Source organism: Equus quagga, unplaced genomic scaffold (genome assembly GCF_021613505.1).
Source record: "Equus quagga isolate Etosha38 unplaced genomic scaffold, UCLA_HA_Equagga_1.0 220_RagTag, whole genome shotgun sequence".
NCBI lineage: Eukaryota > Metazoa > Chordata > Mammalia > Perissodactyla > Equidae > Equus > Equus quagga.
In genome coordinates, this window is record NW_025799647.1 from 2,918,687 (window position 1) to 2,945,393 (window position 26,707).

Below are 26,707 nucleotides of genomic sequence, written 5' to 3' on the forward strand. Positions count from 1 at the left end.
TGATTGGTTCTTCTGTATAGTCCCAATCTCTTTCGCGAAGTAGCTCCCAAACTCATTGAATTTTCTTTCTGCATTCTCTTTTAACTCCTTGAGTTTTTAAATGATAACTATTTTTAATTCTCTGTCATTCAAGTTATAGATTCTTGTGTCTTCTGGACTGATTTCTGGGTACTTGTCACTTTTCTTCTGTTCTGGAGATTTAATGTATTTTTTCATACTGCTTGACAGCATAGATTTGTGCCTTTGCATAGAGATAGAATTTGGTTGCAGCTTCCACCTGCCACCACTGGGGGGAGCTGGGTAATCTGAGCCAGCCAAAATCCCCATCAGCTGTGCCTGTCCAAGCCTGGGCCACTCCTTGGGATCACAGTGGCGCTTCGAGGTCTCCCACCAACTGGGAGAACAATAATGTGGGGGCTCCAGGCTGCTGCCACCTGCTCCCACAGTCCTGCCCTGATGCCCTACCCTCTTCGGGACCACAGAGATATGATGGGCATTTGCTGCAGCTGGGAGCTAATTTGCCTGGACTCAAAAGCTCTGCTGCCATCTGGTCCTAGGTTGTACCAGCTGTTGTGCTTGGTGGGTGGGGCCTCCCTGCTGGGTCTGAGCCAGAGCTGCTCCCTGGGACAGCAGTGGGATTGTGGACTCTCCCACTGGTTGAGAGAGTCATCACACAGGGGCTCAGGGCTGCTGCTGGCTGCTCCCATGTCCTGTCAAGTTGCACTCCTTCTTCATGACTGCAGCAGGACTTTGGGCGTTCGAAGTAGCCAGGGGCTTGTTTGCCCAGACTTGCAGCTGTGCCGCCGTCTGCTCCTAGGTCACAGAAACCTTTGTCCTTGGTATGTGGGGCCTCCTCACTTGGTGTGAGCCAGAGACACTCCCTGGGGCCATGGTGGGACTGTGGGCTTTCCCACTGGACCAAAGTGCAATCATGCTGGGGCTCAGGGCTGCCATCACCTGTTTCCACAGTCACACCAAGGTGCACGCCCACCTTTGGGACTGCAGTGGTGCTATGAGTGCTTCAGCTGGGGAAGCAGTCGCATGCAGGTACTGGGTTGCCTGGGGCCGGAGAATTCTCAGCGATCTGCACCACCTCCCCAGGGGTAGTCCATCTACCTTCAGACGTATAGCAGCATGGGTCTCTCAGGTGTGTTGAGGTGCTGTGTGTGTATCCTCTGCTGATCAATGAATGTCCATTTAGTTGTAGTTAGAAGTGGGAGAGACAAAGGGAACAGCTGACTCTGACATGTTGCTGACGCCGTTCCTCTTGTCTATTCCTCTTTTTACATCTGTTAATAATTGCTTTACATATTTAGGTGCTCCTATGTTTGGTGCATAGATATTCATAAATGTTATATCCTCTTGTTTGATTGTTCCCTTTATCAGTATGTGCTGCCCTTCTTTGTCTCTTGTTACAGCTTTTGTTTTAAAGTCTATTTTGTTTGATACAAGTTTGCTACCTCAGCTTTCTTTTCATTGCCATATGCATGGAGTATCCTTTTCCATCCCTTCACTTTCAGTTTGTGAGTGTCTTTAGGTCTGAAGTGTGTCTCTTGCATGCAGCATATATATGGGTCTTACTTTTTTTTATCCATTCAGTCACCCTATGTCTTTTGATTGTAGCATTTAGTCCATTGACATATAAAGTAGCTACTGATAAGTATGGACCTATTGCCATTTTATTACTTTTTTTCTGGGTGTTTTAGTAGTTCTTCTCTGTTCCTTTCTTATTCTCTTGCTCTCTTCCCTTGTGATTTGATGGCTTTCTTTAGTATTATGTCTGGGTTCCTTTTTCTTAATTTTTTGTGTATTTATTATGGGTTTCTGGTTTGTGATTATCATGAGGTTCATATATAATAACCTTACGACTGCTCCTGGGTGTGAAGTGCTGTGGGTAGAATGTGTTTTTTTCCTCAGCAGAAAGGTATTTTTGCCTCTTCTGCCTCTGTCAGTGTTGTCCCTTGTTGTGGGAGTCCTTTTTATCCAGTTTCTGGTTCTCTCTCAGAGGCAACTGTTCTATAGGTACTTGTAAATTTGTTGTGTCCGTGGGAGGAGGTGAATTCAGAGTCCTCCTATGCCAACATCTTCCCAGTCTCCTTATTTTAAGGAGGCAAGGGCTTATTTTAAACTGTTGCTCTTCAGAATGTGTTGATATAAAAGGATGACATGTTTTGTGCAGACCTCTTAAAACAATGCAGCATTGCCCTACTCATAGGACAGCTACATCAGAGTCCAGCAGTATGAGATACCAACACCAGCATTTAACATCCACTTCACTCCTGAAAGCAGCAAGAATTGGGAGAGGTTGTGACTGTGGCAACCATTTTGGAGAACATTTATAAGCTGCATCTTGGGTGGTCAGAAATAGAGACAATAAGTTTTACTATGTTTCAAGGAAGTGAATAAGGTTATGTTCTAAAGTGGCAGTTATGCCAGTAAAGGTGTGAGGGTGATTTTGGGAGTTAAAAACAAAAGAAGCAAACAGCTAACCATACTGATGACCCATCCTCACAGTCCCAGTAACACTGCTCTGTGTGAGAGAGAAAGGAGTTTGATTCTTAGACCAGTTCTCAATTCCAGGACCTGACAGGAGTGAGCAGCGTGATGAACAACGTACCAGGCATCAGTGTGATTGCAGAGCACTCTGCCTCATCATTGTTGTCAGAATGGATGGCTGCTATGACATTAGTTTTAAAGAAGAGATGGTGGATGTTAGCATGAGAAATAAATGAAAAGATTCATAAGAACTCTGCAAAGTCAAAGAGAAGTCTTCTTTATTTCTCATGTTAACAATGTGGATTTTACTTATTTTCTAAATTCAGCTAAATATGAAAATAGCAAATTCAGTATTACTGGTATGAATGTGTAGGCTTTAAGACTTTGATCTTCTGACTTGATCAGAATATTTTTTGTTCATTTATGGCTTTTTTCTTCTTTTTCCATTTAATTTAAAAGAAGACTACCACTGTCAGGGAGTCCAGATTTTTCTTTATCTCATCCATTGTGTTTTTCATCTCCAAATTTCTGATTGGTTCTTCTGTATAGTCTCAATCTCTTTTGCGAAGTAGCTGCCAGTTGGTGGGAGACCTCAAAGGGCCGCTGTGATCCCAAGGAGTGTCCCAGGCTCAGACAGGCACAGCTGACTTGAACAGACATTTCTCCAAAGAAGAGATACACATGGCCACCAGGTATATGAAAGAGTATATGAAATGCAGATCACAACCACAATGAGATATCACCTCACGCCTGTTAGGATGGCTATTATCAAAAAATGAAAATATAACAAGTGTTGGTCAGGATATGGAGAAATTGGAACACTTATATACTGTGGGTGGGAATGTAGAATGGTTTAGCCACTATGGAAAACAGTATGGAGGTTCCTCAAAGAATTAAAAATAAAACTACCATATGATCCAGTAATTCTACTTCTGGGCATATATCCTAAAGAACTGAAATCAGGATCTCAAAGAGACATCTGCACCCCCATGTTCACTGTAGCATTGTTCACAATAGGCAAGATATGGAAACAACCCAAATGTCCATTGACAGATGAATGAACAAGGAAAATGTCGTATACACACATGATGGAATACTATTCAACTTTAAAAAAGAAAGAAATCCCACCATTTGTGGCAACATGGATAAGCTAGAGTACATTATATAAGTGAAATAAGCCAGTCAAAGAAGGATAAATACTGTATGATTCCACTTATATGAGGTATCTAAAATAGTCAAAGTCATGGAAGCTGAGAATAGAGTGGTGGTTGCCAGGAGATGAGGGGAGGAGGAAATGGGGAATCGTTACTCAATGGGTATAAAGTTTCTGTTATGCAAGGTAAGTTCCAGAGATCTGCTGTACAACATAGTACTTTATAGTTAACGATATTGTTTTGTGCACTTAAAAATACTTCAAGAAGATAATTCTCATGTTAAATGTTCTTACCATGAAACAAACAAACAAACAAAACCACAAAAGAACATGAGAAAATTCTGGGAGGTGATGGATATGTTTAGTACCTTGATTGTGGTGATTATATCATGGCTGTACACGTATGTCCAAACTCATCAAAATGTATACATTAAATATGTGCAACTTTTTGTATATAAATTATGTTTTAATAAAGCTTAAAAAAATAAAAGTAATGGTTTGGTACTCTAGTTTATATCACCAAGAAAATTTTTCATTAGTTATACAGAAAGTGTGTCACATAATTAGTTGAGTAGTAGTAAATCAGATTCAAGTTAGTGTTGCTGGAGAAGGGGACTCTAATTTCCAAGTGACTTTTACCATCGGTCTGATTCCTCAGCCTTACTCGTCCTTTTTCAAACAATATGGTCATCTTCTCCTTTTGATTCACTAGACTCTTTCTAGTCCATTTTCTTTTCCTGAACCGTTTAAAATTTATCAGTGAGGTCAGAGAAAAAGTGAGCAGGTAAATTGCTATACTCTGCAGGTTTACACAGGAGAAAGCAAATTCTTGTCCCTCTTTCACTACAGGTTTAGTGTTAGGGTCGTGCCAGCCACATTCTGCTGACCATTTTTTTCTTTAAGATTTTTTTATTTTTCCTTTTTTTCCTCAAAGCCCCCTGGTACATAGTTGTGTATCCTTAGTTGTGAGTCCTTCTAGTTGTGGCATGTGGGATGCCACCTCAGCATGGCTTGATGAGCGGTGCCATGTTCGCACACAGGATCTGAACCAGTGAAATCCTGGGCCGCTGAAGCGGAGCATGCGAACTTAACCACTCAGCCATGGGGCCGGCCCCTCTGCTAATCGTTTCATCATTACATATCTACTCCCACATGGACTTCTCGCTGGAGAAAATTATCCACTTTAGAAGTCATGGAATAATGAGGGAGGGGAATAAAAGGGACCCTTTTCCCTCCATTTTCTATCACGAAGGGGAGAATATAAGCACATTTTCCCTCAAAACTAATATAAAATTCTAGATGTTTGTTCCAGGGGTTAGGAAATCATACTCTTAATTGTTATTAGACTTCAATTTTGGTTCTTGGTCATTAGAAAACATTACCCTGGCTTTGATGATGGTTGGCCGAGGATCCAAGATGCCCTGCATCTTTCTCAGTGCAGGCACAACAAAGAGATTGCAGGTGACCACAGCTGACACAGGATTCCCTGAAAGTCAACCAGGCAGTTATTTAAAGTACACACATAAAGATTTGCTGAATAATTATGACCGTCTATACCTTGAGGTGTGAGAGAGTGAAGTGACTAAGCAATAGTCTTCCTCTTCTGAGCCACCTCGAATCTAAAAGGACGCCGGGATAGAGCTGAAGCCAACCAAACGCCAGAGGGTGTAGACATGGCTCTACCAGCGAGATGCAGAGACCTTTGATGCCCAGAAACTATTTAACACTATTTATTGCTGCTTTCCTGGGAGCTATGGGTCAAAAGCTATTACTAATCCTGTTAAGTTTTAAAGCAGACTCTACTTGTTATTTTTTAAATGTTTTAAAATTACCACAGTAACACATGCTCAGTACAAAAAAAATTAGAAACTAGGATAAGCATAAAGAAATTTATTCATAATCCCCTCTACCCAGAAACTTCTTTAAATTTTAAAAATAAAACTAAATGATTTAAGAATAGGAGGGTTTGAAGATGAATACTGTTATGACTGACTTGCGCTCCCTCCAAATTCCTATGTTGAAGTCTTAACCGCCAGCGTGACTATATTTGGAGATAGGGCCTTTAAAGAGGTAATTAAAGTTAAATGAGGTCATAAGTGTGAGGTCCTAATCCAATAGGAACGGTGTCTTCACAAAAAGAGGCAGAAACAGCAGGAGTGCACATACACAGAAGACAGGCCACAGGAGGACATAGTGAGAAGGTGGCCTTCTGCAAGACAGGAAGAGAGGCTCAAGAGAAACCAACCTTGCTGGCACCTTGATGTTAGACTTCTAGTCACCAGAACTGTGAGAAAATTAATTTCTGTTGTTCAAGCCATCCCGTCTGTAATATTCTATTACATTATGGTAGCCTGAGCAGACTCATAGACATACCAAGTTCTTTTGAAGTTATAAGAAGAATTTGAGGAATTCAGTTGTACTTCTCCAAGAAGAAATCTGGGTATGTCATGCACTTCAAAAGGAGGAAAGGTGGGCTATGAATAAAAAGGCTGGGCTGAGCATAACAGATTGAGTTTCTGTGCAGTATTGTTAACTAATCGAGCTGTGTGACGCTGGTGAGTTCCAAACCTTTCTGAGCTTAACTACTCATCCACAAAATGAAAGGTTTGGATGATATGATTCTCAATATCACTTCTTGCTCTAAAATTCTAATTTTATTAATACTTTTTTATAGTGGTATGTGAGTATGTATGTATATACTGTGGGGGGGGGGGGGGGGGTGAGGAGGGATGGGCTATTAGATTTTTAGGTTCCCTTGGCCTGGCAATGTGCTGCTAATTCCATCACCAAAGTAAAAGGCAATGGTCAGTTTAGCCTATTATTAGCTAAAACCATTTCTTTAATTTTTGTCTACCCACAAAAGTAGTTAAGAATAGATTTTTTTCAATGGTAAAAAGTGATGAGTGATACTAATGATTTCAATAGAAAAATGAGTTGTCCAACAGTACAGTAGACTCTTAATGAGAATCAGTTGCTTTTCCCTTGTCTCAAAATACAAACACATGTAAATTTTTCTGGAAAAGCCAAAAAAAAAAAAAAGGGAAAAAAGCTATTGTTTAAGAATGATTACAGAGTTCCTGTAATGCCACTGCTTTATAGAATTACTCTGTAAAAAGTGAATTGCTCTATATAAGAAAAAGGACTGGAAGGACTCAAATAAAAAAATTTCACCTAGTGGTTATTTCGGTGGGGAGTTTCTTAAGGTGTCTCTGTATTTTCTAATGTTTTTATAGTGAACACGTGTTATTATAGTAATTTAAAAAGTTAAAAAAATAGCAAGTGAATACAGAAAACTTTTAAAGTGCTTTAAAACTTTTCAAGATTAGTAATGGCTTTAAAAGCATGGCATTCAAGAAAGCAGAAACAATACTGAATTGTAAAATCCTTGTGAAAGGAGCCACTTTGCTAGTTCTACAAACTGAACCCGTGAGCTATTGCTGCCCTCTTTTGGTTCATTCAGGCTGAGCAGAGAAAACCTCAAATTAGAGTAGCAATTTGAAAATAGGTTATTTAATTCTAACTTCTCTGGGTGATCAACAATACTTCATAAGTAATGGCAAAATAGGCTCCCACTGTAACATTCTTCATCTGCAGGTCAAGTCATATGTTCTGTAGACAAAGTAAACAGTTTCTTCTAGGCCAAACGCAGTAGGAAGAGGATCACACTTCCTTATATAAAGGCTTTCAGAGGATCTAAAGGCCCTAAGGAGTTCTATACTAGAAATACATTTTGGGGTCTACTTTACTTACATGTCCTCTCTCTCAAAATTTCCTATATGATAGAACTCTAATCACTTTTATGCTTATAGATAGGAGTTTTAGAAATGTTTTTAAAATTCTAAATTTTTCTGCCTGCTTTCCTTTCTTTGTATCACTATTTTGAGATTTATCTAATATAGAAAGCAGATGAATATCTCAAAGCCACCAGATTTGTGCATCTGAAAGGAATAAGTCAGTTATTTTCTGAAGGAATCATGCCAAAAAACAGAGAATAGGACACTGTTACAGAGCAGAGGATAATTTCAAAAATTGAAAAAAACAACAAGTAGATACACAAACTTCTAAACTGTTTTAGAATTTGTCAAGATTAGTAATGGCTTTTGAAGCATGGCTTTAACTGCACAGCCAGAAATCAATATAAAAAACTGAATTTGAAAGTCTTTGTCAACTGAATCCCTTTGCTTTTTCTATAACACGAACATGTGAGTTTCTGCTCACATGGGAGTGAGGCTGGGGATGGTGATGTGGTCAGACTGATGATACTGAGGTTTGGCTGAGAAGCACCAGGACTAGGAGGCCCTCCTTCCACGTCGGCCCTCACCCCGCAGTCCACATTTGGCAAGGATCACAGGCAGCTTTATGGGTTTTGTTCTAGTATTTGCCCAGGCGATTCAAGGCCCTTTGGCCCCTTGAGCACAACACTTGTAGTCGTGGGAGGTGATTAGACTGCTAACTTTGACCAATTTTCTTTAAGGAAAAGTGCCCCAGAAAGATTTAGCAAGAGCTAACACTTGATTATCATCTTGGCATTTTGAATGCGCTTTGAAAGATACTATCTAGTTTGACTTTCACACCAATCCTATGAAGTAGCTGTTAGCCCCAATTTATAGATCAAGACACAGCTTCAGAGAGGTTAAGTAATTTGCCCAAGGTCATACAGCAGTAAAGCTGGGATGTGAGCCCAGGTCTTTCAGATGCCAATCAAGTGCTCTGATAGGAGACTAGTCATCTGGGATTCAAAAAGATTTTGGTCATTTTTCCAGAAAAAGCAAACGAAACTATTTCAATTGTTCTTACCTGGCAGTGCAAAGATTATTTTTCTTACACCATCTATATCCAGAGTTGCAAATGTTGTTGGCAGGCTAGAGAGACATGAGGTTATTTGTTAGCGTCTGCTAAGGAATATGAAGAGTAAGTTAAGTACTCCTGTTTGCTTGTTACATGGCTCTTCACAGAGAACTCATCACATAAAAATACTTTTCTGTTGGCTCTGCTTTAAACCTTTATACTCTGAAGTGTTTCAAGAGCCTTTAATTTGTTTTTAGTATCTTCTGTTTTCAAACTTCCTGGTTTTCTGTAGCCTACTTTTTTTCCTTCCTGTGAGTGCCATTAGAAGTGTATTCCAAATCCTGGAGTTTCTCTACCCCTCTAGTTAATATTATATCATACTATTTTTGCTGGAGCTTTATAACAATCATTCTTATTATCAGAAGACTACCTGGTAATACATGTCTATCAGATAACTGCCTATTGTTCAAGATGAGTATCTCGCAACCCTTTAAACTGTAACCAACAATAAAAATAAGAATCTGCCTTCTATGAAGGGAGATTTTATTTTTGTTTTTTGCTGAGGAAGATTTGCCCAGAGCTAACATCTGTTGCCAATCTTCTTTTTATATGTGAGCTGCTGCCACAGCATGGTCACTGACAGACGTGTGGTGTGGGTCCATGCCCGGGAACCGAACCTGGGCTGCCAAAGTGGAGCACGCTGAACTTAACCACTAGGCCACCATGGCTGTCTCAGAAGGGAGTTTTTTGAAATGTCAAAATAAGTAAAATACCATGACTAGAACAAAATTAAAGCAATAGTAATTAAAAATATTCTCAAACTATACTTCCTTAAGATTCTGACATGAAACCTTTCATGGGGGTGTGGAAAGGGATGAGTGTGAGAGGGATGGAGGAAGCAGGCAGTTAAGAATAATGATTTCTTTCTATTGACTACTCTTTACATAGAACTTCAGCTAAAAATTTCATTATATTAATAAAATTTGAATGATGTAGAATCCTTACGGAATGCTGAAATTTCCATATAGTTGAAAAAGTATCCTTTTAAGCACTGAAAGTGTTTTTATTTTTACTAGTTTTACAGGTTGGTCTTTCAAAAATGGATCACTCACTTGTTAGTTTTTGCAATAATATGACTAACATTTTTTGATGATTCCCAACCATCATTATTAACTTATTCTACTTCGCTATAATACAGTGATGTTGAGTCACTAGGGTATTGCGTATTGTTTTCACCTATAAACCATAACCCCACACCACACACTGCTGTGTTTCTATAATCCTTGATTCTGTCTTTTTTTTCCCCCAGGTCTTTTCTGTGGCTCCCCTTAATGCTAGACTGCCATCATCTCTACCCTTAAAGCTGGTTTTAGGTTCGGGAACCAGAGAGTACTAGTAATAGTATATTGTTAGAATGACAATAATAATAGAAGCTACTATTTTTAAAGAAACAGTGATACATTACATCCATTATTTCACTTAATTCTCACAACAATCCCATGGGGTAACAACTATCATCCCATTTTATAGTTGAGGAAACTGAGACTCAGAGAGATTAAGCCATTTAGCCAAAATCACTCTGCTACTAAGTGGGGAAACAAAGATTCGAACCAAGGTTTTTCTAACTTTATGGCTCATAATTGGATAAGGCTCTCATAGAGCATGCTGTGAAGTGTTAGTTTGTGGACTTTGTAACATCTATGTTAGGCTACTCTGTGGCCTTTTTTGCTTACTTCCTCATTCTTTGCTGTGTTTTAGAAACATGAGATTGTCATATTGATTTATGAACAGGTTATTTGGCAGTGATTGTTACTGTGTAATGAAAATAATTTCCAAGATACATTCTTGACAACAGCTATGTTCTGGAGAAGATCCATAAAAATTGTGATTGGTAGATCTGGTTGATAACACTGCAAATGGTTTTTGGGTATTTCTGTGTCTAAAATGAAAGAGGTTAATTGCATTCAGAATAGACTGTATGTGGGAAGAGCAAAGCTAAATTGTTCTTGAGCTTGCTACATTTCCTCTTGTTCTACTATTAAGTAGCAATTACCTTTAAATTCTTCTTATCTTCAGACAAGTATAAAATTCTGGCCAAGTGAAATAAGCCGATCTAAACTTCTAACCTATTTTATCATAGCAAACTAACAGACACAGTAAGAGTGAGGAGGGGATGCTTAACACCTTCCTTCTACAGTAGTTAAAGCCAATTTAAATCATCTTTTGTATCTTGCAGACAGGTACTGTGATTTCTCTAAAGGTACCCATTTCAAAAAGATTCCATTACAACAAAACATTTTGTTATCACGCATTGCTATCAATAGTGCCCTATTGCCAGATGTTAAGTTTTTGTTTAAGTTCTGGAAAGCCATTTCCTTGGAACTCAGCATCTATTGTTTAACTCTCCTCTTGAGATCAGAATGTAATAGCATTTGTACAATCACTGAGGTCACAGGGTGTTATGACTTTAAAGGAGGAGAATAAACATTAGGAACTGATGAATGCCTAAAGTTGAAGTAAGTGGTAAATAACAGAGTGAAAATAAAAAGAATACCAAAATTATATATCATAGGTGCTGAGACTAATTTAAATAATAGATATTACAAATAATTCTCCTCTAGAGGTGAGGGCAAGTAATGTTAGCTTCTTTCTCACTACAAAAGGAATAATCATTTCAATTTTTGAGGTTAGTGAGAAGCACACTGACATGCTTTTGGGATGTCCTCTGTATTCTAATCAAATTAGTACTGCCCATAGGGAAAGGAAAAAAAAAGCTCCTGTGTGCTCATAGCATAATAATATTTGCTTAATACAAAATATTTTTAATAAGAATGATCTAAATCCAACAGCTTTAATAATAAAAGGGTCTTGTCAGTAGCAGCCATATTGGAGCAACTACAGAAATAAAATGCCAAGAACTCGAAATTCTATCAAGTTGTGAAGATAGCTTTGGGGATAATCTTAACTTCATACTTAAATGGCAAAATCATGGAGGTAAACCCTGATCTCTGTCCTAAACTGACATGAGGTACCCAGTACTTACCAGGGAGATTAGGAAGCCCACCTTGACATTTGAAAAAGTCTTCTGGAATTTGCTGATAGTTCCCATATCTCACTTGTAACAACTGCTAAGTCTCACCTCTACTCTCTTAGGGTTCACATGAGCACCCATCAGAGTGTAATTCTGAACTAAAGCATCATTACTGCTGTCCCTGACAGTATGGAGGTAGGCTGGAATGCTCACCCACACACGGCCTTTGAATAGGGAATCAAAGGTTTATAGAGTAGCAGGGGTCTGAACAGGCAGACTACTGCTGAAAGACATGGCCACACATATTTCATCAAAACCAATGTTTGACATTCTTTGAGGATTTATAACTGATTACAGAACCTCTACTATCTCTTCCATTAGGGAGTACTAGTTTTTAGCAGATATGCAAGATCTTGGTATGTGGTTATTTTCTTTCTTCCTTGGAGGCTATAAGAAGCAGTATGTGGTGTTGGCTCTGTGGTGCGGTGGTGAAGTTTGGTGCACTCTGCTTTGGCGGCCCAGGTTTGTAAGCTCGGATCCCGGCATGGACCTACACCACTCGTCAGTCATGCTATCATGGTGACCCACATACAAAACACAGGAAGACTGGCACAGATGTTAACTCAGAGCTAATCGAAACACTACTTGTAAACTATTCTTGCCAAGGAAAAAAAATGAATCTGAATCTAATTAAGCCTTTAGATCTAGCTTCTAGTCTACAGAATATACTGGAGGGAGAGGGGAACAAGTTAAACACCACCCCAAGGAAGCAATCAGCCAAATTCATTGGACTCAAATGATTCAGTTTCTTAAACACATCAATGGCATGACAAAAAAAGGAGGGGGGAGTAAATGTTCTTGTTTAATAGAGATTTAACAACTAAGTACAGTGAGGGACGTGCCTTGAATCCTAATTCAAACAAAACACATATAATAAGGCATTCTTTTTTGTAACATTTGCAAGGACGTTGAATATGACCAGGGTATTAGATGATATAAAGGTATTCTTATTTATTTTGTTGGGTGAGAAATACCATTGTGATTATGTAAGAGAATGCTGCTGCTGTTATTATTATTATTTGAGATGTACACTAAAGTGACATGCCTAGAATTTGCTTTAAAACAGTCCAGCCCTCTGTCCTCCCAAAAAGGTGAGGGAGGGGACTGATAGGTGAAGGAGGGGACTGATAAAACAATTATGGAAAAATGTTGATAGCTCTTGATGCTGGGTGATGGGTACATGGAGGTTTCATTGTACTCCCTACTGTTGTGTATGTTTGAGAATTTTCATATTAAAATGTTCTGAAAAAGAGAGAAAGCAGCAGTATGGACAGAAAGAGAAAAAAGAGAAAGAAGGAAGTAGACATGGGAATTAAAGGGAGAAAAGGTTTGGAAAGTTACTTTGCTTTGTTTATACCAAACTCAGTGATTCATAAGGAAGATGAATTTGCATTTCAGATAGGAGCTACAATTGTACAAAGAATCCTAATACTATAATACTTCTTTTACTAGAATAAATGATCCATAATAGAAAATGTAAAAAGACAGCATTTAAAACTTTGTTAAAGCCAGTCAACCAACCCATATATGAGATAAGATTATTTTCATACCCTGGTTTCATAAAAACCCTGCCAAAATGGATCTGAGCATGAAGATCAATGTCCAGCACCTGCTTGAGATAGTCCTGCAAATATGAAAAATAATCACTTTACTTTCAAACATTCTATTATTGGACTTTCAAAAGTTTAAATGAAAATAAAATGCATTTATAATATTGAAAGGAAAAGAAACACCTTATTTTAGTGATGGTGATTTGCTTAAGATAAATATTCCTTCATCCCTTCATTCCTCAGTCATTCACTTAGCCATTCAATAAATATTTATTGAGCACCTGGTATATGTTGAGTACTAACCTTGAACAAAAGAGACAATGTCCCTATCCGCACAAAAAGTAGTAGTAGAAGTAGTTAGACAGTAAACCAAATAACTACACGAACATATAAAACATTACTTGAAGGATTATTCTCTCCTTTCAGACAGAATTTTACGTCTGAGAAAGGATGTGGACAAACATGGCTTAAGATGCTGTGCCCGGGCAGGGAAGCCACATGCATGTATGCTCTGTCATTCTGCTTAATGGACTTAAAATAATGTCCATTTCTTGAGGAGACACTTGAACAGTTGCCCACAGATTACCAAATTTAAACAAGTCAACTAAAATAAAAAATAGAGAGGAGCTCCAGAACAGAAAATTAAGAGAGTTTAATTGTTCCAACTTTATATTCTGCTAACAAGAACACAACTAACCTAAGGTTATAACCAAGCCAGAGCGATTTGACAAAAACCTGATCTTTTGAAATGAAAGGCAACACTGCCCTAAAGTTGGTTTTGTAGACAAAAAGAAAAAAAAAACTGCAGTCTTTAAAATTTCTCAACTTCTAGGTCTGTTATTGAGTTTCTTTGTTTACTAATCCAAAAGTGAGTCTATTAACCTACTAATATTTTAAATATTTCATAAGCTACGGGATACTTTATTTTAAAAATCTGTTCCCTTCTTTATCTCCGCAGCCTCAGCCAACATCATCTCACCTCGATTAGTGAAACAGGCCTCTCTGCCAGTAGTCCTGCCTTCCTCCAATGCATTCCCCCCACAGTAGTAAGAGAGATCTAAAAACAAATCTCATCAAGTCATGATATAATACTTCAATAACTTCCTGGTTTCCAGGAAAAAGTCTCATCTCTTTAATATCATATCTATGATTTTTGTATTTTCTAGCCTCCTTTTACTTTCATCAGGCAATTTTCTACCTTCCTCTCTCCACTCCACTCTTATCTCAGTCACCTTCTCAGCCTCCCCTGAATTCCTAAGGCCGGAATGACATTGATTATTTATTTATGTTTATTTTGAGGTGATATTATTAGATGCAATAAATTTAGAATTGTTTTGTTATAATATTTTCCTGATGAGCTGATCCATTTAAATATATGAAATGTCCCTCCTAATATCTACTAATCTTTTTTACCTTAATTTTCTCCAATATCAATATAGCCACACCAGCTATCTTTCATTGTAACTTTTTTCTAATCTTTTACTTCCAATTAGCTGTGTTCTTACATTTAAGTATCATATAATTTGTTGTGTTTTAAAATCCAGAATGACAATTTTTAATTGGAGGATTTAGTCCATTTACATTTAATATAATCACTCTATATTTCGGTTTAAAACTATCACCCTACTATTTGTTTTCTATTTGTCACTTCTGTTTTTATTTCTTTTTTTTTCCATGCCCTCTCTTGGATTTACCAATTTTTTGGGTTATTTTAATTTCTTTCTCTTCTATTACCTTGTTAGTTATACATTCTTTTATTATTTTACTGGTTATTTTAGAGATTACAACATGCATTCTTGACTTATTACAGTCTACCATAATTTGGTATTTTTATTACTTCCCAGACAATGCAAGAACCTTACAACATGTTAACTCCATTTATTCCTCTCTGCTTTTTCTGCTATCATGTACCATATATTCTGTATACATTTTAAATATGTGTATATATGTACATATATATCCAAATTATCATACAGATATATTTTCTATATACTATACAGACAATATAATACTCTATATCTAATATATAATACTTACATATATTTTAAACCTCACAAGACATTAGTATTTTATACAATCAACAGTAATTTACATATATCCACATATTAACCCTTTTTTTTGCTCTTTAGTCCTTTCTGCATTTCCATGCTTCCATACCTTACTGCTTTTCTTACATTTAAGAAAATAACTAATTTTTATTTCACAGCAAAAACTAGGGGGAGTGTAGATAACTGAGAAATCACATGTAAGAATTTTAGCAGACTAGCAAAGTTCACAAACACACAGAATACAACTTTCTACAGCCATATACATCCCTTTTGTATCTTCTTAATGTAGCAAAGAAGAAAAAACAGATTTATTAACATGACCCAAAGATATTGCCTCTCTATAATATATAAAAATAAGAAGCAAAGTGTATAACTTAAAAACAAAAGTATATTAACTTAAGATCATGCTTAGTAATCAATGATCCAGTAATTCTGTCTTACTTAGAAATCATCTAGGTATCTGATGATTATTCATTAATTAACTAACTTAATATCAGTTCAAGATTTTAAGTTACTTAAAGATCCTGAAAATTATTTTCAAGTTGACGTATTACAAACATACTTACTAGTGAAATTAAAGGTTTGTCAGAATAATGATTCAATTTTGTTGAACCCAATTTTACATTTTTTTCATAATCTTAAATATTATATAGAATAGTGTTAGTTATTTTCTTAAGCACTATAATGAATATGGGTTGCAACTATGTTAGGAGAAATAATGACAGAGAAATATAACTATGTGTGTGTTCTTTCATTTTTCAAGGAAAAACAGAATTTTTAAAAAGTCCAGTTCTCAAAATATTTGGTCTCAGGACCCTGTACATGCTCTTAACTTAAAATTTATTAAGGATCTCTAGAGCTTTTGTTTATGAGAGTTATGTCTATCAATATTTACTGTATTATAAATTAAAACTAAAAAATTTAAATAATGTTTATTTGTTGGTTCTTTTGGAAACAGCAGTGATGAAGTTATTTCATGTTAACATAAGTAACTTATTTTTTACACATTGTTTTATAATTTCATCTCTGACATTTGGCTTGATAGAAGTCAGCTGGATTCTCTTATTTGCTTCTGCATTCAGTCTGATATCACACATCATAGAGCCACTGGAAAATCTCACTGTATATTCATGAGAGAAGGAGTAAAAAAATATCAAATAGTGTCTTAGTTTTATTATGAAAATAGCTTTGGCCTTGCAGACCCACTTCAAGGTCTCAGGACCTTTGTGGGTCTGGGGACCACTCTGTTCTAAAGTAAAGTGTCAGCTTCTTCCAAAATATAAAAGAAGATAATAAAAGGCAAAACTTTTAAAGGTACTTTTATTTGTCTTGGTTTATAATACCTGTATGTGGAATGAAACTGAGAAATATATTAAAATTTTAGTAAGTTCATTCAGGTTTGATGAGCTAATTTTTCTTTGGCTTACTGATTAATGCTTTCCCTAGGATATGAAAGGTTATTCTTTTTGTGTAATCTGCCTTTTTGTGCTTTATGTTTACTTTATTTTGTCGTTGATTATTTAAGGAAAAAAAAAGTAAAAAATAAAGGTTCCTCATTTATGAATGAGCCAGGATTACTTATAATCATGTTACCTTCTATGCTTATTTTCAAATATTTTATTGTTGCTTTGAAAAATTAAGTAACCAAGTACTCTTTCTCAGGTACCCGTGATCCTATCTTAATCAAATACTCAATGCTTTTTTTTGACAACTCTTTTGATTTTGCCTTCTAAAGATCAGACCTAAATTTAGAAAAAGATAAAATAAAAATTTCAGAATATCTTTTACACCTAAAACCATCTTTGAAATTTCCTAGAGGACCCCTAGGAAATAAAAAAGATTTGTTCTTTCATCTTATTAAAAGAGATGTTACAAATAATTAGGTGTGCTTGATATGTTACCATTGTAAGAGTTTCATGGAAGAGAAGTTGCTGTCATATCTGAGAAGAGATGCTCAGTGTGCTCTGCATTAGATTCATATAGGTAAAATGTTTTTAACATAAATATTTCAGAAATTGTATGCTTTATGGGAAGTGTCTGGAGATTTGACAATGCCCTTGCTGTCCATAATATGTTTTCACCCCCGGGGGAAACACTGACCAAAACTTTTATGAAATAGTTACACAGTATATCCAGTAGGGAATTTTACTTATCTTCTATTCTGATATTATTGGTTGCAGTAGTAAATTAAGCATAGCCATTAAGTATCTGTCATTTCTGTGAAGTTTCTGTTTTACTCTGATGCTTGCCCAAAGCCTCTGCTGTAAGCTACAGTAAACAGCTTGTGTCTGCAACAAAGACAGATTTAGAGCACTAGGGAAAAGGACTGTCACAGGTACTTTGAACTATTGACATTTTAAAGACTAGTCTCTTGGGTACTGGCTTATGAGGTGATATAACTCACATAACTTTTATACAGTACCAGCGGACTGAGTCAGGAATCCTAGGACTCTTTAGTATGGAAGCAGATGGCTTCATGAAAGCATACTGCTAACCCAAGATGCAGCAGAACAAGAATGACATAGGACTGAATGAAATGATAAGGGAAATTACATTGCATTTATTTGTTTGGAATATTGTTGATTAGTTTTAATATTCTATTGCTGTATGGCTCTAGATTTTCAAAACAAACTCAAAGAGGCCTATATGGTTAATTAATGCTCTTGCTGCTAAATAATCAGGGCAAGCCTACAAGACAAGTCTTTTTTTGTGACCAGTAGTCTTTGTGATTATTTTGATCATATAGGGTTGGGGAGACACTGTCAGGAAAAATTAAGAGACTTTGAAATAGGCAAAAAATTACTGGATGTCCAGCCCATTGCATCCTTCTTGGTTATCTGCACCTTTCATTGTCTTTGAGCTATTTTACAATTCTGTAGGTTGTGAAAAGTTTATAGTAATGCATATAAGTCTTTAGTTTTCGGGGCAAAAAGCAGATCGTTTACCTGAAACTTTCAGCATTTTATAAAAATGAAAAGTCTTGGAAAAGGCTATGTAGGGCAGGGGGACGTGGAGGTAGGGAGAGATTTTGAGGGAACCAACTGTGGAAGAGTCATTTCTCTTTGGCTGAGAAGAAGACAGAGGTCTGTGGGTCCCATAAGCTGCAGGGGCCCCCTTCCCCTGCCCCAAGGCTCCGGGCCTCCCCACGATACCAATGCTGCTAGCACGGATCAAAGAAAGAAAGCCCTGAGATCTAATAGCCCCACAAGGACACTCTAGCTGTATCCAGTGTAGACTGGTGACCAGATGTCTCCCTGATGTTCTGTTGCCTCTGAAGTCCCTCCAAGTTCCTTAGCATAATTCTTGGGGGAGCTGAGTCCCATAACGGCTTAAATAAAATCTCCTGCCAGTTCTGTAGCATAGGTGCTCAATAGTAGGATTTAAGTTAAATCAACTAAATAAATTTCTTGCATATCTGAGTTTCTGCACTTAAGATTCATGCCTGCTACATAATGCTTCTGGATCTTTCCTTGACTTCCCTGTCTTTTCAGTGACTGATTTTCAGGCTCAGCCCTGAGGCTGAAGTGGATATTCTATCTCTTATACTTTTCTGTCTTTCTGCTACTGAAGAACATCGGAATTCATTTGGGGACTAGAACTTGCGAGTTGGCAGGAGCTTGCTGCATTTGTGCTTTATCTCTTTCTTCCTGGTTCCTCTTTCATTTCATTTCCACTCAAAGAGGTAGGAAGAACAATTATTAGCTCCTCTGGAATGCCCAGCTCTTAAATCTCCTTCCTAGTAAATTAAAGGTTTAGTGTAAGTATCTTACCACACAGAGAGTAAAATAAATAAAACCAATATGCTTTACTGTATTGGTTCTGTTTACTTGTGAGCAAATCCCTAAGATAAATGACATCTTTGTTAGCACTAATAAAGAAGGTTAAGGTTGAGAAGTGTGCTGTCCTTACCACAGTTGAGCCACAACTGCCAAGCCTAGGTATGCTATAAGCTTGCTGCCTCTTCAGAAGTATTGCAAAAGACAACTTTAAGCCTGCCGAATAGGTATTATCCCACAATTAAGTTCATTAGCAACCAAGATAAATTATACATGAAACACTCCCTGGAAATAACAAATTTAACATTTAAGTACTCCTAACTTCAGGGTTTGCTTTTGTGATACTCAGAGTAACACAGGCAGTTTGATAGTAAAGAAAACAGACATGTTGCAAATTATTTCTTCGAGCTCTACTACAATGCAGACCTCAGCCCGTGGCTTCCAGGATCTCAGGAGAGATCTGCAGCAATTTGCTCCACCTGGGGCTAGACTTCTAGGCGACTTTGAGGGAAGACGAACCCAGCAATCTGTCTGCTATAAGAATACCTACCCACACTTCAACACTTGCACTCCTGGATGTATTCTGAGATGGCAGTTTTGGACTAAGATTCCCTCTTTTTCTTCCATGGTTTTTGTCAGCTGGAGTGCTATTCTTAAACACTAAAAACTAAAGTTGTGAATGGAAGGCAACATTCTCTGCTCAAACTAATGAATACTGACATTTGTTCTCAGAGCCAATTAGAATCCACTGTCCAAAGAATCAGGTTATAAATTTAGGCAGTTTTATTGCTAGAGAGGTCAGGGACCAAGAACAAGCATATACTGCATGAAATCTAGCCAAAAATAAATCAAACTCTTGGAAAATATGAATTTTAGCAAAAACTGCTATTACAACAATATTTTTATAATATCTCAGTTCAATCATTAACATGAGATGAAAGAAAATATGGAAAGGGATTGCAGGCTGGCAAAACATTTTGTGATCTGAAATGTTTTTGAGCCAAAACATAAGGTTGGTTATTGTAGTAAAGAATATTTTGCTTTTATAACATTATTCAATGGACCCAATAATCATCACAAACCAACACATTTCATTAAGATATATAAACTTAATGATACTGAGATAATCAAATTGAGATTTTTATAGGACTAAGCATATACCATATGCAAATATACTTAGTCTTATAAAATCCTGTATGTATACTTATATTTATATGTTTGTTTTTTATTTTCATCATTATTATGATTATTTTTCAAGAGAGGCAAAGGAATGCCGAATCCTCTCTTTCTTCCCTGTAGGGAGCTAAAAGTTTTTCACCAGGTTTGGCATATGTGGTGGGGGAGGTCATCTTTAAATTTAAATTTAAGTAGAAGGATCTTGGAGCTTTACCTTAAGTCTTAATGTAGTAAAGGTGAGTGAGCAAAAACCCAGAAATCTCCAGGGGAACATCAAAACTATTCTGCAAGTTGTGGGTTTCTCCATGCTGCTCCTGAGGTAAGATCTCTAACCCACCCAAAATGCATCCCTTTTAGAATGCCCAGAAATTTCTGAAGCCCTATGGATTTTCAGCCTTGTGAGAGTCTGGTTATGGATACCGGATATCTAATAGACCATAGTTAATCAACCATATGCAAGGACATTACAGTGGATAAATTTTCATGAGCTCCATTTTTTCATACCTTTTCCCCCATGGAGACACCCCCTGATGTGATGATGACATCAGCACGACTGATACCCTCATTCAAGGCATTGAGTAAGTCATCTGGGCTGGAAAAAAAATAAAGACAAATAAATTAACACACAAGGAAAAGATTTTAGATACAGTGCCAACTTAAAACTAAACCACCTTATTCACTGAGTAGGTATTAACATGAGTACAGCTCTGTACTCTGTTTGAAGTGGGAATCAAAAGGGTCTCTGCCCAGCAAGAGCATAACTCTTGTTGTGGCAAAAGAACCTTGTAAGTGCGGAAGTTGTGGCTACAGGTCTTTCAGAGGGTTTTTTGCTCTAACGAGTCAGTATACGGAGGGGAGACAGTGAAGTATTAGTAGGCTGTATAACCATCTCAGTTTGCTTAGGAATATCCCAGATTTAGTACCGAAAGTCACATGTCCTAGGAAATCCCAGGCAAACCTGGATGGTTGGTCACCCTAGGTGTTGGAGAGATCACATAGGACTCTTTAGAGGGAATATGACTTAAATTAGTTAGGCCTTGAGAAGTGGGTTGGATTTTCACAGGTGTAAAGAAATGGGAAAGGGCCTTGTAAGCAAGCGGATCAGCTTGTGATAAAGCCTGGTGTTTCTATACCACTGGGGAAAACACACTGTCTAGAATGAAGGACTTGAATTGGAACAACTGGGATAGGACACAGTTTTGGAGGGCCCTCAAGCTCAAGAATTTGGACTTCGTCTAATAGGAAAATGGTGGGAGGGTTCCCTAAAAATATGAAGAGCCAGTAAGTGTTCATTGGGGGAAAAAAAGGGTAGAGAAAAGAAGAACAAGGAAGGCAGAGACTGTAAGAAATATTCTGAGAGGGTAAAGGGACAGGATGAACATCAGGGACTGAAACTAGGCAGATTCTTGACAGTCAACTGAAAAGACGAGTGCACCAGGCTCTTTGATTGCATGGGTCAAAGGCCTGGGTAAGAAGAGATGGAGTGAAATCAGGTGTCTTATCCTCTGGATAGTAGAAGGGGTGCAAAGGCCTAACTTGAGATTGATCAAGTGAGAAAAAAACTAAATGCCAGGCATCAGGGCTTATGGAGGGGCAGAAAGGTAGGGAGTAGCTGACAGGGACTATATGGTTACTATTTTAAATCCATACAAAGCTACTGGACAATGTGCACTGAACTTGCATTTCCCTTCAAATCATGGAGCACAGAAAAGGTGCTTTTTGAGGAATATTTGTCCAGCCTACACCCTTGTTTCCTGAGAACCTCTCACCCTATGGGGAAGACGGGTGTCTCCCTTTCTCTCCCATGGACATCTAACATGTACATCTAAAAAGGGAACAATCCTAACTTCTGATTTTCTAGTTTTTCCTTTTGGTCCCTTTAGAAGCCTATTCTTGCTCTTGGGTCCCAAGAGATAACCCTATGTCTTCCCGCAAGCTAGCCTCAGCAGGTTTTGTTAACTTGAAATCGAATAATGTCTCCATGAGATAGCATACATTCTCCCAAATCTCTCACGGGAGAAGGGGGAGAAGGAGATTTGTAACGACAACATCATTTCACTCTTTATCCAGGGGTGACAAAGGTAAGAAGAGGAACTTGAGATTAATCTGAGAGACTACCTTCCCAGGCTCTACAAGAGATAAACTAGTTGAGAGGTGGCATAGCACAGAGGTTAAGAGTGTGAACTCTGGAGTCAGCCTGAGTTTAAATCCTGCTACTTGCTAGATATAGAACCTTGGATAAATTGCTTCACTTCTCTTTGCCTCAGCTTTCCATCTATAAAGTAGGGATAATACAGGGTTGTTATGAGGATTAAGTGACATAATACATATAAAACCCTTTATGGAATAGTACCTTGTACAACCTAAGTTTTCAAGAAAGGTTAGTTGTTGTTATTATTGCTATGGTAATATTACTGCTATGGTCAGAAACATACCTGACAACCTGGCAAAGGTCAACTTTAGCATGCTCGGTAGTTTTTATTCAGGAGAATATTCACGACTAACACAGAAGAAAATCATAGATTTGGCCTCAAATACATTCACAGAACTGTATGTGAAAAGCCCAAATAGCTCAATAGCAAGTTAGGCCTGGTTCCAGTCTGAATAGTTTCATTTACTATTAGATTTTCTTACTGGTTCTGGATAAAATTCTCCTTCTCCTCAAGCACTGGCCTGTTCATGAGAATACTGGGGAATGCTCGGCTCTGGGGAGCGAGCTCCCAAGAAGAGAGAAAAACAAAAGTTTGAAAAAATGGATCACATGAGGTTCAACCTATATAGAGACCCTTTAAAGTCATCCAGTTAATTGCTTATGCAGCCAAAAAGGGACCCAGGTATTCACTGAAGGCAGGATCCATGTGTAAAACAAAAAATTAAAAAAAAATCCGTGACATGGATTTCAAAGTTAAATTGGTTGGGCAAATATCTTAGAAGAATTATATTCAGTAATGGATAGGTATTTAAAGTATTTTTGAACTAAGTATTTTGAAGAAATTTTTTATCAATCTTTTTCATTTTTTTGGGGGGAAAAAGATAGCAAATTATTCTACTGCGTTGAAATACTATAAGATATACATGTGATGGGTTCCTGATCACTGCATGCCCAGAGCTCCACGCCCCTTGCCTTGCTGGACCATATTATCATTAAGCTGAGCCAAATGGTTGATCTATGGAGTAAATGGGAAGAACATCACAAACACGGGACAATATGAAATGTGGTTCAGGTGACAATGAATATTATCAACAAAATACAATTTTGTGTTAGTATAAGGAGACATTAGCTAATTTCACCAATCTTAAAATATGTCATTGATAACATATTGACTCGAGGATTATGGTAAAGTTCTTGGAAACACAGTACCAGTGACATGCACATCATCATGGTATTAATCTTTGTAGGTGGATAAAGGTCCTGGGATAGGCTAGCTGATGACTGAAACATAAGTCTCAGTGATTTTTTTTTTAACCCATTGTTTTCATATTATCTGGGAAAGATTCTTTTCCTATTTTGTAAAACTGCAGAATCATCAACTCTCCATATGAAATTTTCTCATTTTCAGAAATAAACTAAAAGGGATTTTATACCAAATTCTTACTGTAATTTATGTTTCAAAGAACATACTCAATGCTCCTTTCTACTCTGTGGCTGGTGGATTCACAAAATCACTGACTCTCAAAGTTGGAAAGGTCTTTGGGGTCACTGCGTTTGGTATCACAGCTGAACACATTCTTTGGGTCCTGCCCTTCTCTGTCTCCCCTGACCCTTCTCTTTGACTCCACTTTCTGTTGCACACTTCTTTCTGGGATCTCAGGTGAGATCACGGCTTAGTAGAGGGACAGGTACCAACGTATGACAATAGTCAGAGGATCTATAACTTCATTTGTGTCACATGCTATAACTCCTTACCTCACAATAAATCTGTGAGGTCGACTGAACAAGTATTATTATGCCCATTTGACAGAAAAGGAAAGCAACATTTAGAGAGGTAAGGTGGCATATTAAAGGCTAGGGAGAGAAGTAAGTGGTAGAGCTAGGACTAGAACTTCCGGCTCCTCGCTAAGTATTTGCTCCATTCCACTGCCTAATCAGAGTGATTGTCTAATTTTTTCAGACATATGACATGTAATACAAGAAAAATTCTCATGAGAATAGACTCTTTTGTAAAAGCATCAACTACAGGATGCTAAGGCAGTAGGTGGGAATCTGTTTGGGATGACTAGAAAAGTGCATGTATAGACATGTTAGTCTAGTTCTGGGGAATGAAACAAATATGATCCTGAATCCTACATTCAGATGGAAACTAAAGATTTTGATCAAATATAACTTTAGGGCTTGCTTACAAGTCATAAATTTTCTCTTTTTTGTGATTCATATTTTATATATATATATATATATATATATATTTTTTTTTTTTTTCTTGTGAGGAAGATTAGCCCTGAGCTAACTACTGCCAATCCTCCTCTTTTTGCTGAGGAAGACTGGCCCTGAGCTAACATCCATGCCCATCTTCCTCTACTTTATATGTGGGACGCCTACCACAGCATGGCTTTTGCCAAGTGGTGCCATGTCTGCACCTGGGATCCGAACTGGTGAACCCCGGGCCGCTGAGAGGTGGAATGTCCAAACTTAACCACTGTGCCACTGGGCTGGCCCCTCACACTATATTTTAAATGATGAGATATTTCCAACATAAGATAATAGAATAACAAACACCCATGTATCTATCTCTCAGATTTGACAAATGCTAATATTTTCCCATATTTATTTCATATTTCTTATCCCCCTACTTTTTCACTTTTAAGAAATAAAAACTGAGTTTGCTTTCTTAAGACTAAGAGATTACTCTGAATAATGATAAGAGGAATAGATAACAAGGATTATAATCATCGATATTATAGTAGCATACAAACAATTCATGATATTCTCAGTATTGTTAAATGAAATCATAGTATACTAATTTCTTCAAAGATAGGAGAGCAAAACTAAAACATTATAATCTGATCTGATATTATCTAATATGACCTTATATTACATAGTATGACCTTATATGTCTTATATGTGACATTACTTCCTATATATAAGATCAGTTGATATTTAAGAACAAAGTTAATGACAATAATACCAACGTTTTGGAAGAACAATACACTTTCACACCTATGTGTTAATTTTACAACTCTATGAAGTAGGTAGGGCAAGAAAGGACACAGGTTCTCAGAGCTAGTGACAGGTTCAAGGTCACCCTGTGTTCATTCTAGTATTCTTTTAAACTACAGTAATATTCACATTGTGAAAAACACTTTATTATACATAGTATACCTTCAGATAAAAGCTATTTATCATATTTTATCTAAATACGTAAATCTTATTTGTGAATGCCAAAAGTGATGATAAAAAAAAACTTGTACTTTCTAAATTTGAAATATCTTATCATATTGCCACTAGAGGAGATGTTCGGTTAAGCAGGTTAAGCTTTTTCAGGCATATACCAGTAGCTTCCCTTTTCTCAAAGAGCAGCAGATCTTAAAGGGATATTGCAATATCAGTTAATTCTGCTTTCATTAACTACTGCAGTTTTAATTAGATTTGGATGCTGATTAACCACTTCTTTAAAGATAAATAGATAAGAGTATCAATCTTGATTTATTAATACTTTCTATCCATTTTCAGTCGAGTTATTAAGTATCTAGCCCTTGTTCTCTTAAGAGTACCAATATCATATGAAAGCATTCTAAGAATTGATTTAGTACTAAATGCTAAAAATTTAAGTACTAGGTGGTAGAAAATAGAACCGTTAATTGAAGGCCTGAGTGTAACAAGGTCTAGAATCTAATTCTGTCTCTACTGCTAATGGAGATGACTCTGAAAAACTAACATCATTTTTTGGGGTCTCATTATCCTTATTTGTAAAATAAGAACATTCATTCTAGGTCCTTTCCATCTTTAACATTCCCTGATGTAAATCACTTGAAGTCAACTAGGATCCAATTTAAGCACAAAGGTTTCATTTTATTTATTTATTTTTAGATTTTTTTTGAGGTCATAATGGTTTATAACATTGTGAACTTTCAGGTGTACATTATTATTTATTAGTTTCTGTATAGACTGCATCATGCTCACCACCAATAGTCTAATTTTCACCTGTCACCATATATATGTGCCCTTTACACCTTGCCCCCCCCCCCCAACTCTCTTCCCCTCTGGCAACCACTAATGTGTTCTCTTTGTTCACGTGTTTATCTATCTTCCACATATGAGAGAAATCATGTGGTGTTTGTCTTTCTCTGTCTGGCTTATTTTGCTTAATATCACACCCTCAAGGTCCATCCATGTTGTTGCGAATGGGATCATTTTGTCTTTGTTTATGGCTGAGCAGTATTCCATTGTATACATATACCACATCTTCTTTATCCATTCATCAGTGATGGACACTTGGGTTGCTTCCACGTGTTGGCTATTGTGAATAACGCTGCAGTGAACACAGGGGTGCATAAGTCTCTTTGAATTGTTGATTTCAAGTTCTTTGGATAAATACCCAGTAGTGGGATAGCTGGATCATATGGTATTTCTATTTTTAATTTTTCTATTTTTTGAGAAATCTCCACACTGTTTTCCATAGTGGCTACACCAG

At 37.1% G+C, this 26,707-nt stretch overlaps 1 protein-coding gene across 4 annotated transcripts in view; it reads right to left on the reverse strand.

Moving 5' to 3' along the window:
• The window catches only part of LOC124233758 (gephyrin), a 574,265-nt gene that overhangs the window by 13,638 nt on the left and 533,920 nt on the right, over positions 1–26,707 (reverse strand). For all 4 annotated transcript variants that reach the window (XM_046650942.1, XM_046650941.1, XM_046650940.1 and 1 more), the window contains 4 exons: positions 20,583–20,670; positions 13,079–13,152; positions 8,447–8,511; positions 5,032–5,135 (listed from right to left, as the gene is read on the reverse strand). In XM_046650942.1, the coding sequence (XP_046506898.1) occupies positions 5,032–5,135; positions 8,447–8,511; positions 13,079–13,152; positions 20,583–20,670 (331 nt within the window). The remainder of the gene's footprint in view (positions 1–5,031; positions 5,136–8,446; positions 8,512–13,078; positions 13,153–20,582; positions 20,671–26,707) is intronic.